The sequence below is a fragment of the Manis pentadactyla genome, chromosome 9, assembly GCF_030020395.1.
Source record: "Manis pentadactyla isolate mManPen7 chromosome 9, mManPen7.hap1, whole genome shotgun sequence".
In the NCBI taxonomy this organism is placed as follows: Eukaryota; Metazoa; Chordata; class Mammalia; order Pholidota; family Manidae; genus Manis; species Manis pentadactyla.
Genome location: NC_080027.1, coordinates 22391355 through 22408194, shown reverse-complemented (window position 1 = coordinate 22408194; position 16840 = coordinate 22391355). Strand labels below are relative to the sequence as shown.

Genomic DNA, 16840 nt, shown 5'->3' with positions numbered 1-16840 from the left:
AGACCTGACATAAGCAACTCCGTAGAGGATGCTCACATCATGACATACTTACAGTATGCTTGCTAGTCACTGATCTAGGAGCTAGCATGGAACACATCAGTAAACCAAGCAATGAGAAACATCTCTGCTTTCCTGGAACTTTTATTTTAGCAAGGAGAGACAATAAATAAATGCAATAAATGATGGTTAAAAATATATTTGAATCCTGTTAAGTACCTTAAACACTAAATTGGGTAGTAGGGTAGCCCCTACACTATGACACAAAATTTCAAAAGGTGCATTTGAAGGAAAACTTAAGGGAAAGCATCCTAGTGCAGAGTGAACAATATATTTAGAGCAGATGATGGGAGGAAGAGCGTTATGCTTGGCATATAGTAGTCAGTCAATTAATATTTGATAATAATGACTTTTATAATTACATCTTTTTGATAATTTTAGGAAGGTATAGGAATGAACAGGGAGCTAGGGGAAATGACTTTAAGGTATACATTTTCATATGAAAAGCCCCTAATGCTGCTCCAGGTTTCCTAGTGCACAAGAGTTACATCAGAGAAAGATGATTAATATTAATTGTTTACTTCCTAACCTGAAGAGAATGGGGCAATAGTTTGTCTCCAGGGTTCATGTCCCAAGGGTTGTGACTGCAGATATAAGAATATATGGATCACTGCCAACCAGGAGAGGTCCTACCTTTGCCAGCCACAGGTTTGTCCTATGGTTCTAAAGACAGTTAGATATTAATTTCAATACAGAGTATCTGATAAACAAGGTGGGAGGGCAGAACTTACCCTTTCGGTCTGGACAGGTATTGAGAAATATTTAATCGATGCAAAAGTGACATATCTAAATGTGTAGGGAAGAGGAAGTGAGCTTACTCTACAGAGCCCTGTCTTAGAGGGCCTGACTAAGTTGGGCTCCTAACAGCTCCCTGAACAACAGGTACCTGGGCTGAGGGAACAGAAGAGCTCTGAGAACTTTGGAAATGGGTATTGTCTTGCTTCTGTGAGTTTTTGGAGGAACAGTCAATGTAGCACAGACAGGTATTTAAATAAGGTGAAATAAACAGATTGAATAGATTTTAGTGAAAAAAAATAAAAAGGAGCCCCCTACTTTAAATAAGATATTAAAGCTGGAAATACATGTGTCCCCTGAAAGCAAAAATTACAACAAAATGGGGAAAAATATAGGCAAGAAGATTTCAGCTGATACATTTCCTGGACCATATCTTTTATAGATAGATATGTATTTTTTTTTTTACCAGCAATTTAATAACAGCATTTGGGACACAAGTACCAATACATTAACTATAACGTTAGTTTAAAAATGAATTCTCAAATGCCTTAGATTAATTAAACATTGTATTAAGGAAAAATGTGATAATTAGAATGGTTAGCTTTGGGGTGGATTGTAAGACTTGAGGTTGTCTGTAAGACTCAGATTTATGAGTATAGGAACAGACAGGACCACTGAGTGACTCAGTCTCCCATATGATCTGACATCTTTAATGATGTGATGGGCCATCTGAAACTATTTCTTGGGTTGTGAGGCCAGAGATAACCTTAACAGAGAAATTTTAGAGAAAGAGTTCCTGGTATGGTAGGATCTTAGAGACTGGGCACCAATGAGAGAAATAAGATGAATTTTTTGCTTTACTATTTTCTCATGAAATGTCTTCATAGGGCAGTTAAGGTTATTAATCCTCCTCCTTCACAGGTAATACAGGGACAGAATGAAGATCCTCTGTCTTAAAGGGAGAGAAGAGAGAGAGAGAAGATGCTAGGAAAGGGAAATTTCTATGTTAGCCTTTACTTAATTTCTAAGGCAGTTTGTTAGATTCTGACAAACTGAAACCATGTTACCTCCCAGAAGAGAAAATGTCCTTAAAGCCTGTTCTCATTTCATCTTGATACAGCTTTCTAGTACAGCTCTCTAGCATGTACACTGTCACTAGACTTACTGTCCATAGGTTTGGTCATAAATTGAAAGTATGATCATTATTAAAGGCAATATCTTAGTATCTAGACCTAAAAAATGGATCAGAATCTGGTGCAGAGAAATGGACACATGGCTGGGAGTCTGGGAATCAGGGCTCTAGTTAGAGATGTATAGATCAGTCCTTATGTGCATGTCATTGGGAAAGTCCTAAGATTTCTCCAGCTTCTGTTTTGTTAACCTCTAGAATAAGGAAATACACTAGGTTATCTTTATCTTTTGTTCTGATTTTATTATTCCTTAAGCAATGAGGAAGGATTGAGAATAAGGATTCCATGAGCTAAGGAGAATACTCTCTGAAAAAAACTAATTAAGATTTATTTTGATATTAGATTTACTGGTTCAGAAAGAAAAAGATTAAAGTGCTGTGTGGAGTTAATAATGAACACACACATTTAATGTATAAGGAATATCCATTCTTAATGTCACAGTGTGGACATGTGATGTAAAAATTAATTTGGACATTTCTCATTTTTGTTACTAATTATGGAGCTGACGAAATCAGTCATTATATTATTCTAAGCTTATCTTTTATGAACTTACAATGTTCAAAAGTTGCTGAAAGTGTTAGAAAGCTTTAATTTAAAATAACCATAAATCCTGTGATCCCATATTCTTATTTTTAAATAGTAGAAATTATAATTGAGAACTTTAATAATTTAATAATTTGTATTGCTCATGCTTAAAGAAAAAATTTTAAATGGCTATCATATTTTAAAAATGTTAGACATTCATGATAGCTTGCATAATAAACAGAGAAATTATGAAAAGATATTTTGTTTTATTTTCCCCTTTCTTACTGGTAAAGGGCAGTTGACCAAGCTTCGTAAATTCTCACCATCATTAACATTTTTGTTTTCAGGACTGATTCAGATTCTGACAAACTGAAACCATGTTACCATCAGAGAGAAATAAAAGTGGGGCCACATTCACTCTCCTGGGCTTCTCAGATTACCCAGAGCTTCAAGTCCCTCTCTTCTTGATTTTTCTGGTCATCTACAGTGTCACTGTTGTAGGGAATATTGGGATGATTGTAATAATTAAAGTTAATCCCAAACTGCACACCCCCATGTACTTTTTCCTCAGCCACCTCTCATTTGTGGATTTCTGCTACTCCTCCATTGTTGCTCCCAAGATTTTGGTGAACCTAGTTGTAGAAGACAGAACCATTTCATTTCTAGGATGTATAGTACAGTTCTTTTTTTTTTGTACCTTTGTGGTAACGGAATCCTTTTTATTAGCTGTGATGGCCTATGACCGCTTTGTGGCCATTTGCAACCCTCTGCTCTACACGGTTGCCATGTCCCAGAAGCTCTGTGCCGTGCTTGTGGTCGGCTCGTATGCGTGGGGCATAGCGTGTTCCTTGATACTCACATGTTCTGCTATCAAATTATCATTTTGGGGTTTCAACACAATCAACCACTTCTTCTGCGAGTTCTCCTCATTGCTGTCCCTCTCTTGCTCTGATACATACATCAACCAGTTGCTGCTTTTCATTTTTGCCACCTTTAATGAGGTCAGCACACTACTCATCATTCTTATGTCCTATGTATTCATCATTGTCACCATACTCAAGATGTGTTCAGCCAGCGGTCGCTGCAAAGCCTTCTCCACCTGTGCCTCCCACCTGACGGCCATCACCATTTTCCATGGGACCATCCTCTTCCTCTACTGCGTGCCCAGCTCCCAGAACTCTAGGCACACTATCAAAGTGGCGTCTGTGTTTTACACGGTGGTGATCCCCATGTTGAACCCCCTCATCTACAGCCTGAGGAATAAGGATGTCAAGGATACAGTCAGCAAGATAGTGGACACGAAAATCTTCTCTTTTTGAGCAAATTATTTTAGTAGAGTTTGTCCTTGATACGTAAATAAAGTGTGCCCATAAGAGTTGATTTTTAAAGATAAGTTTAATGAAGAGTTAATGTTGTACAATGGAAAACATGTGGATTTTGACTCAGAGACTAAAGTGTACTCTATCTCTTACTGGAAAGAAATTGGCAATATCTCTTATCTTTAATTTTTCATCTACAAATTAGGATAACATAAACTAGGTCCTAACCTGACTTAGAAGATCATATAGATATCATGTGGAATATCTTGTATAATCTCAGTGAACATTAATTTCATCCCCCTTTCATATAACACACCTGGAGTGAATGAGACTCTCAATAACACATGTATTTCTTTTAAGAAGGTACAAATAGCTGTTAAGGTAAGACACAGTCTTCATTCTTCAAGGGATGCAAAATTCAGGATTGACAGTAAAGCAACTAAAGAAAGTGGCCATTGTATGATGTAGAAAATAGTAAATATCATAAAGGGTTTGAGAGAAAGAAAAGTTCAAATTTATTTAGGGACTCTAGAGAGGTGTTTTCATAAAATAGGGATTATTTGAACTTGGCCTTGGATAATAGAATTTTAGGAGACGTATTTCAACAGGGTAGGAGTTCTGTTCAGGAAACTGAAGCATGACAAAATCAAGGAGGTAATAAGGCAATCCTGAGTCAAGGATCCAACAGATTTTTAAATGAGCAAATACAGTATGATGTATGTGTGCATTTGTGTGTGTTGCATTGTGTATACAGTTTACTTGGCTTCATTGGAAAGCTGGTAAGACACAGTCTATACCCTGAATGTGTTTTCAAAGGAGCTGCCTTGGGGCAGTATGATTATCTGTGTAGGTGCCACCAGAGGCTTCAAATGTAAAAGTACATCTCATAAAATCTCATATGCAAAAGGTAAGCATGCTGAATAACTGTCCCCCCCAAAAAAGTGCTCAGAGTTCCTATAAGTGTTGTAAACTAATTGCCTATATAACCTTATTCAAAATGAAATGAAAACAAATTAGTCATTAGCATCAAGACCTGTTTAATCTAGAAAATTAGAAATGCTAGACTTCTCTAACATTAATAACTCACTTTTGCTTGAATAACATATGCTCTTCTCCTTCTCTCTACTCAATATGCTTAGATAAAATTCCAGCATTCCTAGGAAACACATAGTAGAAGATATAAATTTCCATGTTTTTTGGTAAGAGAGAACAAATAAACTGAGGAACAACTTTATATGAGTTCAATAAAGTTATTTGGAATGTTCGTATCATTTTGAACTTACGATCATTATGAAGTGTTCTGTTCACATGTATGATAAAAATAAATTAAGTAACAATTTTATATGGAAAGATAAAACATGGAAGAAACAGTGTATAGATGTTGGAGGTCCAATGAGGGAATGCTTTTCTCCTCTATTGAATTATGAGATGGATCGATGTTAGGAAGACACATGCAGATGGTTGAGAATTTGGACACTGATGACCCGTAACTAAGTACATCCGTGGAGTTCTTCAAAGGTTTGGTATATCCGACGTCTGTGGTTTGTGCTTTCTTGGCTTAGGGAAGCATTATATAATCAGGAAAGGAGGAGACCTCAGACGGTCCTTGAGGCCATCCTGTTTAATGGCCTCTGGCGTTGGGTGGGAAGAGGGCCATCGCAGCACCAGGCAGAGGCTCTGTTCTTCCTCATACCGTCAGCAGGTGGCAAGACCCAAAAGCAGCATATGGCCTCTTTCCACCTGTCAGTGATTCTGAATTTGGCTTTGGGCAAGGTACACCTCAACCACCTCATTTGTAACGGTGTATAACTGTACCAGCCTCGCTTATTTTCATAAAGATGAAATGCATTAACAGTTGTACCCAGAACAGTACTAAGGAACCACAGGGAGTGGCTGGTAAATCTGAGCAACTACTATTATTCTCAGTATAGGGGGTTCATTATTTCCACCCACTTTGGGTATTTGTCAGAACTTCAGATCCTACATTCTCCAGGAAGGAGCTTTTGAGTACAAGACAGGTGAAGTTTATGAGACCTAGTGGTATATTTCCTGATGGCAATGAGATCCCTGGTTCCCAGAGCAGTGCTTGGATGCAGCGTACAGGGATCTGCGTCATCAGGAACTCTGGAAGGGGTTTTGTTGAATTACAATAACATGCACCAAGTAAGGATGGTTTTTCTCCCTAGTTATGTCTCACAGAAGTCTTTATTTGTTTGAGTCCCAGGTAGTGTTGTTTTCTTGGTATCTTGTTCATGTCCCACAGAGATCAATGACTGTTTTGGGAAGCTGAAGACACATGGGCCCCAGGGATACAAGCAGATAAAAACAGAAAGCCTCTGACATTTTCCATCATAGCGTTTTCATCTATCCCACAGGTTAGTTGGACTGCACTCTGGTTTTGGAGAAATGGACAGAAATGGTATTTTCTGGGGCTGGAAGATTTTTCTTTTCTTGCTCATGGGGGTAATTTATTATAGGCATGAGTAAGAGAAGAGGAATTGTAAAGGAGGACAGTAGCATTGCACATATTTTGAGTGTTTATGAAAGTACTTTCTCTCTGTGTATTGAGAAACCATCTCAGTGGGAAATGGGAAATGGAAGCAATTTAATCCGCTGAGCCGAGGACCTTGTGACAGCTGTTAATGTCAGAGGGAAAAGAGTGGGAAGAAATCGGGCGGAATGCTGATTGCCCTCCCCTCCCAATCCCTCCACCCTCACCCAGCCCCCTGTATGACATTCCGTAAAGGAGGCTTTACATGAAGATGATGTGAATTCAAACCAGTGCACGTCTTTACATAACCTTCAGGCATAAAGACCCCCGGTGGCCGTGGTGTCTGGGGCCCGCACCCCAGCTGTGCCAGGCCCTCACCTGGGGCTCCCCAGAGCAGTAGCAGGGCAGCAAAGGCCCCCTGCCTGCCCCTCAAGCCCAGCTCCTTGCCTGCTCAGTGATGGTCTTACCTCCTGGAGCTGAAGGCAGAGGGGAAATGCTCTGGGCTGGAATGGGGGGGACAGGCAGGGACACCCGTCCTGCCTTGTTTTATCCAAGCTCTTAGGGCACAACTGCACATGGAGGGTCCCTGACAGTGATCTGATGCAGAGAGTGGCAGTGAGGAGCCCTCAGGGCTGTTCATGGAGGGATGCTCACAGGTGGCCCACCTCTCAGCACAAAGGACAGGGATACTTGGGCTTGTGCTAAACACTGTGAAGTGTGTCTCCACAGCAGGTTTCCCCACCTCGGGACTGCTGACATGCTGGACCAGATCATTCTCTGGTGTTTGCACGTGTGGCTGGTGTGTGTGTGGGGAGGGGGCTGTCATGTGCCTGGTGGAGTGTTTATCAGCGCCCCTGCTCTCTGCCCGCCTGATGTCAGTGGTTCCTCTCCCTGCACACCACCAAAAATGTCTGCAGACATTGTCAGATGCCCCATGGGAATCCAAATCACTCCTGGTTAAGAACTTCTGTTCTGTAAGCAATCAACAGCCCTATTTTTCATCTTTAGACATGTAAACAGGAAAAGGTTTTCAAGATTATTTACTACCTTGAAGTCAGAAAAATACAACTCACTTTTACTGGCCATTGGGGAAATAAAACCATGTTTTCAGAGTAACCATTGGTTTTCAAACTGAGATTCTTTAAAGCATATGTGCTTCATTTCTTTGAATTCACTTGAAGTTTGGGGAAAATGCCTGGCTGGGTTGGGTTTCAGTCCAGATTCTCCTTCCTCCAGGAATAATCAACTGGTGCCTCATGTCATGTCTAGCTCTACCAAGGGTCAGGAGGGGAGAAAAATTAGGGTGTTCTCATTGTTTGTTGGTGTTTTCTATATGTGAAAGGCCTTGAATATATATATCATTAAAAAAATCACACCCTTCTTCCCCACTCCCCCTATAACACTTGTGTTTTGTGAGAATTCAGGCAAATTTTTACATTGATTTTTTAAACAATGGCAATAAAATAATTCTACTTCATGGATGTGGTGGGGGTTAAATATACAGTTAACTTTTGTATGTATGAAGGTTGACCCTTGCACAGCATTGGGGCTGGGGACACCAAACCCCGCTCTGATTAAAATCTGCTTACAACCATTGACTCTCCTAAAATTTATCAACTAAGAGTGTCTTGTTGACCAGAAGATTTACCTATAACAAAAAGTCTTTGAAACAATATTTTGTATGTTATATTAATTATATAGTGTATTCTTAAAATTAACTAGAAAAATATCTAATGTTATTAAGCAAATCAGAAGGGAGAGAAAATACATTTACAGTACTGTGCTGTGTTGATACAAAAAAATCCATGTATAAGTGGACCCACACATTTCGAACCCACATTATTCAAGTGTGAACTGTAATATTCTATGTGTGCAATTTGGCTTACTATTTTTCAACTTACCATTTTATCATAGCCATTTTTCAGGTCATTAACTGCTTTTCAAAAATATCATTTTAATAGTGCATAGTTTTCCATAATATATATGTACCATAGCTTTGACTATTTCCCTGTTGTTTGACACATTAGTTTGTAAGTTTTAATATCATAAATAATGCTGCAGTGGGCAGCAGGCATTTTTGTAATAATTTCACATGCATATCTTTAACTAGTACTTCAAATAGATTCAAAGCAGAGAAGTCACTTCTCAAAGAGGCTCATTGTAAGGCTTCAGGTTATAGTTACAGGAAGTTTGAATCCGTGTACCAATTCTCTGAGCAATGGCCAATATTGAACAGCATGATTAACAAAATCACTATAGTAATTTTATAGAAAAATGCTGATAGTAGAGTATAAAAACTACATTTGTGATTTCTTGTCTTTTGGATAGTGGCCATTCTAACTGGTATGAGGTAATATCCCACTGTGGTTTTGATTTTCATTTTCCTAATGATTAGCAATGTGGAGCAACTTTTCATACACCTGTTGGCCATCTGTATTTTTTCTTTGGAAAAAGTCTGTTTGAGTTTTCCACCCATTTTCTAATTGAGTTGTTTGTTTTTTTGGTGTTGAGTTGCATGAATTCTTCATATATTTTGGGTGTTAACCCCTTACAAATATACTCTGTCATACTGTATGTTGCCTTTTTATTCTGCTGATGGTGTCCTTTGCTGTACAGAAGTTTGGTAGTTTGATATAGTCCCACTTGCTCATTTTTTGATATTGCTCTGAGAGATGTGTCCAGGAAATAATTACTCATGCTTATATTCAAGACATTTTTGCCTATGTTTTCTTGTGAGAGTTTTGCTGTTTTACATCTTACATTTAGGTATTTAATCCATTTTGAGTTTACTTTTGCATATGGAATTAGACAGTATTCTGGGATCATTCTCTTGCATTTAGCTGTCAGTTTTCCCAACTCCAGTTATTGGAGAGATTTTATTTTCTCCATTGTGTATTCATGGTTCCTTTATCATATATTAATTGAGCATATATGTGAGAGTTTATATCTGGGCTCTATATTCTGTTTCATTGATCTATGGGTCTGTCCTTGTGCCAGTATCACACTGCTTTGATTACTGTAACTTTGTAGTATAGCTTGAAGGCAGGGAGTGTAATATTCATAGCTTTGTTTTTCTGTCTCTGGATTGCTTTGGCTTTCAGGGTCTTTTGTGGTTCTTAAGAATTTTAGGATTATTTTCTCTAGTTCATTGAAAAATGCTGTTGGTTTTTGATAGGGATTGCATTGAATCTGTAAATTGTTTTGGGCAGGATGATCATTTTGGCAATATTAATTTTTCTTATCCATGAGTATGGGATATATTTCATTTGTGTTTTTTATAATTTCTCTCATCAGTGTCTTATAGTTTTCCGAACACAGGTCTTTCATTTCCTTCATTAGGTTTGTTTCTAGGTATTTTATTCTTTTTGATGCAGTTGTGAATTGAATTATTCTCCTGATTTTTTTCCCTTCTGCTGTTTTGTTATTAAAATATAAAATGCAACTGATCTCTATATATTGATTTGTATTCTACAAATTTGCTGAATCCAGTTATTAGTTCTATAGTTCTCTGGTGGAGTCTTTAGGGTTTTCTATATATAGTATCATATTAAATGCAAATAGTGATGGTTTTACTTCTTCCTTACCAATCTGGATGCCTTTTATCTCTTTGTCATATCTGATTTCCAGGGCTTGGAATTCCAGTACTATGTTGAATAGAAGTAGAGGGAGTGGGCATCCATGTTTTGTTCCTGATCTTAGAGTTAATGCTTTTATCTTTTCACCATTGACTATGATGTTAGCTGTGGTTTGTTGCATGTGGTCTTTAATATGTTAAGGCATGTTTCCTCTATACACATTTTGTTTGGAGTTTTTAAAATGGATAGCTATTGAATTTGTTCAAATGCTTTTCACATCTATTGAAATGATATCATTTCATCCTTCCTTTCTTAATGTGATGTATCAGATTGATTGATTTACAAATATTGTACTATCTTTGCATTCCTCGATAAATCCCATTTGGTAATGATGGATGAATCTTTTGATGTATTTTTGAATATGGTTTTCTAATATTTTGTTGGGTATTTTTGCATATATCTTCATCTCAGATGATGGTCTATAAGTTTCTTTCTCTTGTGTTGTATTTATCCAGGTTTGAGATTAGAGTGATGCTGGCCCATAGAATGAGTTTGGAAGTACACCCTGCTCTTCTACTTTTTGAAATACTTTAAGAAGGATGGATATTAGCTCTTCATTAAAAGTTTGGTGGAATTTTCTATTATGAAACCATCTGGTCCTGGACTTTTGTTTGTTGCAAGTTTTTTTTTATTGCAGTCTTAAATAAGCATATATATCATCATTTTAGTGGAAAACAGAGAAGGATACTATGCATTTAAAAAAATTATTCCATGGAATACCAGTGTCTCCAGTACTGATTGAAGAGTGCCAGGAAACAGGGATATGAATTTCATAAAACTATATAGCTAATTAAATAATATTTGATGTCTAGCAAATGATTCAATTCCAAGCTCTAAATTGTGTAGAACTAGTTTAAGGACTCATATAGCCTTCTACAATTTACAGATTCAATGCAATCCCAGTACACAAATTACAGGCCTTTGTGTGATCTGTGGATTCAACTGTGAATTCTATGAATCTGGATGTTGAATGTCTGAAGTTTTCCTAAACATGAAAAAAATGTCCTTTTGCTTGCTGAAAAATTAACTATTTTGCTTATTCTCATGATTTTTTAGGAGACAGTAAAAAATGAATTTAGGATCATATAACGGCAAATAACTGTTAATATATTTTTAAAACCTAGTAAAGTGGGGTCATGGGCAAGGGAAACTGCACCAGTGTGACAGAGTTCATTCTCCTCGGACTAACAGATGCCCCTGAGCTGAGAGTCTTCCTGTTCCTGGTGTTTCTTCTCATCTATGGACTCACAGTTTTGGGCAACCTGGGCATAATTGCACTGATTCAGGTCAGCTCTCAACTTCACACTCCCATGTACTTTTTCCTCAGCCACTTGTCCTTTGTGGATTTTTGCTACTCCACAATCATTGTGCCAAAGATGTTGTCCAATATCTTCAGTAAGGACAAAGCCATCTCCTTTCTGGAATGCATGATGCAATTCTACTTATTTTGTTCCTATGCCATCACTGAGGTCTTCCTGCTGGCTGTGATGGCCTATGACCGCTTTGTGGCCATCTTTAACCCACTGCTGTACATGGTCACCATGTCCCGGCATCTCTGTGTGGGGCTGGTGTTCGGTTGTTACCTCTGTGGAACTGTGTGTTCTCTGATTCACTTGTGCTTAGCACTTGAAATCCCATCCTATCGATCAAATGTCATTAACCACTTCTTTTGTGATCTACCCCCTCTCTTGTCTCTTGCTTGCTGTGATGTCACTATGAATGAGCTGCTGCTATACATTGTGGTCACTTGCAATGAGATCACCACCATCATGATCATCCTCACGTCCTACTTGTTTATTCTCATCACCATCCTGAGGATGCGCTCTGCCCAGGGAAGGCGCAAAGTCTTCTCCACCTGTGCCTCCCACTTCACAGCCATCGCTGTCTTCCATGGAACAATCCTTTTCATGTATTGCCGGCCCAGTTCTGGCAACACTGTGGACATTGATAAAGTGACCACCGTGTTCTACACTGTTGTGATTCCCATGCTGAACCCCCTGATCTACAGCCTGAGGAACAAAGATGTTAAAGAAGCCCTTAAGAAAGTGGTGAGCTCCAAAATATTTTAGTAGAGAATATTTTCTTAGCAGGATTCAAGGTCCCAAAGTGGAATCTGGTGCAGGGGTGAATTGGTAAACTGCAATGTTGGAGTAGAGAAAATAGCCAGAAAGTAGGCAGTTATGAATGATTTCTTTTGATTCATTTATTCTGGTGCTTCTTCAATTTACAAGGGTATGATTGAGCATATTTGAAAACTTCCAGGCTTCTTTGCTTTTCTTCAATCTATAATGTCTCAAATGGATATGAGTATGAACTCTTAAAACACACACATTTAGTTTGCTGCTAAAACCTTCATAGTTTAATGAAGAAATGGTAAGAATCACACTTTCTTTCAGTATCTATTGTGGAAACTTGGAATCTTTTCAAAATTGAATTCCTATAATTTAATAACAAAGAACACATTTTTGTCAAGTGATTTGCATACAGTATGAGATTTCTACATGTGTTTGTATCTTTTTTATCTTTTTGTTCTTTTGTTGTTTTAAGCTTATTGTGTATTTCTTTTTTCCTTTATTATTTTTGTTGTTGCAGTGTCCTGTGGTTTAGGGAACTCAGATACTCTCTTTTCTGAAAAAAAAGGAGAAAATAATAATAATAATTACTTCACATAAAAAGTTAAGAAATTAGATTACATGTCATTTGCAAAGAGGTTAGAATAATCCCTGGCACATAAAGAATCCCTTATTATTTCTCTATCACTTTCTCTCTCTCTCTCCTCTTTCTTATAGTGTACTTATATTACAAGTACACTCTCTGTCCTGCTATATATATATATCATATATATATATATATGTATATATATCCATACACATTTACTTGAAATCAGTGAATAACCATTAGTATGAGTAGTATCATTTCTGACTTAAGTCACGTGTCTTACTTTAGTTTTAATTTTTTGTCTTTATACTAACTCGCCACTGTGGATAAAATGCTGACACTTATACATGGAGCTCTGCAAATTACTTGTAGAAGACAGAAACATTTCATTTTCAGAGTGTATTGTGCAATTCTTTCTTTTTTGCACCTCTGTGGTTACTAAATTAATTCACTTTGTTATGATAGTCTATGCAGCTTTGTGGCCGTTTGCAACCCTCTGTTCTACACAGATACCATGTCCCAGGAGCTCTGTGCCATGCTAGTAGTTGTACCTTATGCATGTAGAGTAGCATGCACCTTGATAACTCACAAGCTCTTCTTTCAAACTATCTTTTTGGGGCCCAACATGATCAATCACTTCTATGAGTTTTCCACTGATTTCTTTCTTGCTCTGGTTCCTCTCTTAGTTTCTTTTTTCAGAGCTGCCACCATTAATGAGGTGATTGTTGTTTTAAATTGTCAGTTTTAGTTATAATCTGAATGAGGAATTGCTCAAACCTATTGTGTAGATGGAGAAGATAAGTTTTCCTTTAAGAGTAATAATACTAACGCATGTTGCCCTCAGAGACGCAGGTTTTTCAAAATATGGTATCATATTTACCTTTCTTCTGTCATCACTTTTGCTTGAATACTTATTTATCTTTGTTTTATAATGTACTATTTGTGTTTGAATGAAACTCCAAATTCAGAAAATTATCAAGGAAGATGTTCTAGCTATTTTTGTGAAGGTAAAATGACAACTAGATGGCAATCTAACTTGGTTCATAAGTAAATGTGCAATGTGCATGGGATTTTAAGTTTTAAATGATGAATTGAAATCAACTTTTATTGAAAATTTAGTTCTTTTCATGTAATGATAACTAAAAATATTTTATGTATTCAGAAATGTACTGTTGTTCTTTGTACACTGTCACTTAATTTGACCTACCCTGAAATAATTGTGGACAAGTAGCAAAGATGTTATGTTGCTCTTGACTGGAGTCAATGATGAATAATCCATTTCAATATGTAAGTCCTTATGTTTTCCCCCCATCTTGGTAAAGGATGATTACATTTTTGTGAAATTATAGATTCAAACCTTAATTTTTATTTTGAAATGAAAAAATGAAAATACATCCTGTTTATGTTCTCTTATCAATGTTTTAAAATTAGTGAGTTACAAAATGAAGACAGTAAATTGATATTTAAACCACACAGGCACTCTGTTTTCCATAAATAGTGACGTAGCATGTCATATTTTTCCATTCTGTAATTTTAGACTTCAAAATCGTCTTTTGGTAGCTTCTATAGCTACTATGTAGAATATGAAATACATTAGTGTTATTCAATTCTTTTATTCATGTGCCTCTTAAATGAATTCACTTAAAAATTCTACATGTTAGAATTTTCAGCTGACTTTAAAAATTTAAATTGAAAAACAAAAACATATCATTTCTAGTGCATAAGATGGATATCTTATGCCAGTACCATGATTACTTTGAAACACTTGGATCTTTAGATTTTATATTATTTTTTTGTCCCTGAAATCACACTTAATTTCAAATACCCTCCATAATTATACCTTATTAATCATATAAGCATTATATATGTCATAAAAATGTATGTGACATGAAAAAAATGTATGACATGGCCTTTTATTAATATGTTCAATGCTAATAAAGCTCTATGAACTTTTGTCTGTGCTGAATTATTACAACTCTCATTACCTGACTTATGTTCAGTATCTTAAATATATTACAAATTTTCAAAAAGAAACCATAAAATTGCACTAGAAATGCATCTCTTAATAATATTAATTGGGATGGATTTTCCTTTCCCTTTTTTCAATTGGTAAAATTATCCATGAATTAATATTTTTATAGTAGATTAATAAAGATTTCTGCATTATTAATTTGTTCTTATAAAAAAGGTGGGAACAGATTGTGTTTTTGTTTTGTAATGGTGAGGTCACTAAATATTTTTTCAGTTTTATTACAGTATCAATGACAAAATTTTTATATATTCAAGGTGTACAATATAATGATTTGATACATATATGAAACATAAATATTGTGAAATAATTACCACAATCAAAGTAATAAACATAACCATCTCCTCATGCTGTTAGTCTGTTGTTTGTGTAAGAGAACAGTTAAGATCTACTCTCTTAGCAAATTCCAAGTATACAATACAGCATTCTTAACTATAGTCACCATGCTGTACATTAGATCTGTAAGTCTTTCTTATCCTGCATAACTGGAACTTTGTATGCTTGACCAACATCTGTCCATTCTACCCACACCCTAGCCCTTAGCAACCACCATTCTATTCTCTGCTTGCATGAGTTTGATTTATTTAGATTCCACATGTGAGATCACACAGAATGTGTCTTTCTGCATATGGTTTATTTTACTGAGCATACTGTCCTCCAGGTTCATCTGTGTGGAAATGGGAGGATTTTTTTCATTGTAAAGGCTGAACAAAGTTACATTATATCACATTTTCAATATCCATTCATTCATCAACAGTTTCATCAACAGACCTCCATTATTTTCACATCTTAGATATTGTGAATAATGCTGCAATGAACACAGGAGTGCAGATATCTCTTTGAAACACTGATTTCAATTCCAATAGACACCCAGAAGTGAGATTGCTAGATTTTATGCTAGTTCTATTGTTAGTGTTTTGAGAAAACTCCATAGTCTTTTTTTGTGTGACTATATCAACTTATATTCCAACGAGCAGTGTACTAAGCTTCCTTTTTCTCCATGTTCTCACCAACAGGTGCTATCTCTGGTCTTTTTGATAAGAGCCATTCTAACAGGTGGGAAATGATATCTCATTGTGGTTTTGATTTGCATTTCTGTGATGATTAATGATATTGGGAATTTTTTCATATACTGATGGTCATTTATTTATCTTCTTTGGGAGAAATATCTATTCTGGTCCTTGCCTATATTTTAATTGGGTTATTTTATTTTATGCTATTGAACTATACAAATTCTGTCTATATTTTGGATATTAATCCTTCATCAAATATATGGTTTTAAATATTTTCTTTTTTTTCCTTAGACTGTCTTTTTACCCTGTGGATTATTTTCTTTGCTGTGTGGAAGTTTTTTGTTTGGTACATATACAAAGGGAAAATCTGAAGTTTAAGATAGATTAGATATTGAGAATCTCTGGCAAACCAGCCCCCACTGTAAATACAAGATAACAATAGACAAATTTTAACTTTGTGGTACACTGAGGTAATCATATTATCAACAAAACTGAGGCCCAGCTTCACTCCCTGTACTTTTAATGTCAAGCAGAAGATGGCATGAAAAATGCCATGTACTTCTCTCTCTAATGGCCTTCAAATAATGTACATTAAAAATATAGATGTCACACAAATATCCAGGAGAAAATGACTGACTATAAGGAAATGAAGGTATTAGCAGACTCAGATTCACATAATTGCTTAGATGTAAAAAGATATCAGACAGACTACCTAAAATAACTATAATCCTATAGGTACTGCTGGAAAAGGTGACAGCATGCATTAACAGATTTCAGCAAGTCATCGAAACTAATGCTAAAATGAACTTGCTAGAAATAATGAAAACAGAGCATGTGCATGGGCACAGCAGTGACCTCAACACAGTCAAGTAAAGAATTAGTGAACATAAAGATAAGTCAGTAGAAAATACCCAAAATGATAGACAAGAGAAGAAAAAGAGTGATGAAAACAGGGGAAAATATTTAAGCCACATGATTCCAAATAATTATATTTGGAACCTCACAAGTAAAAAAGACGGAAGTCAGGCCAGAGGAAGTATGTGTAGAGATAATGGCTTAGAGTTTCCTGAAATTAAAAAAACATACACCTAATCACAGGTCCATAGAACACCAAACAGAATGGCACACACACACATGTCACAGAAAGAAAAATAAAAGTAAGAGAGAAAGTACTCAACACTTGTAAAG

At 36.3% G+C, this 16840-nt stretch overlaps 2 protein-coding genes across 2 annotated transcripts; both read left to right on the top strand.

Annotated features, from left to right (window-relative positions):
- The first annotated feature begins 2884 nt into the window (after window positions 1-2884).
- Window positions 2885-3826, top strand: LOC118931128 (olfactory receptor 5D18). Its single transcript, XM_036923326.2, has one exon. It carries the CDS (start codon window positions 2885-2887, stop codon window positions 3824-3826), a length of 942 nt encoding a protein of 313 aa, XP_036779221.2.
- Window positions 3827-11088: 7262 nt separating this feature from the next.
- On the top strand, window positions 11089-12021 carry LOC118931131 (olfactory receptor 5L1-like). Its single transcript, XM_057506598.1, has one exon. It carries the CDS (start codon window positions 11089-11091, stop codon window positions 12019-12021), a length of 933 nt encoding a protein of 310 aa, XP_057362581.1.
- The last annotated feature ends 4819 nt before the right edge of the window (window positions 12022-16840 follow it).

Coding starts and splice junctions, on each gene's coding strand:
- LOC118931128 (XM_036923326.2), top strand. CDS start 2,885: ATGTTACCATCAGAGAGAAATAAAAGTGGGGCCACATTCACTCTCCTG.
- LOC118931131 (XM_057506598.1), top strand. CDS start 11,089: ATGGGCAAGGGAAACTGCACCAGTGTGACAGAGTTCATTCTCCTCGGA.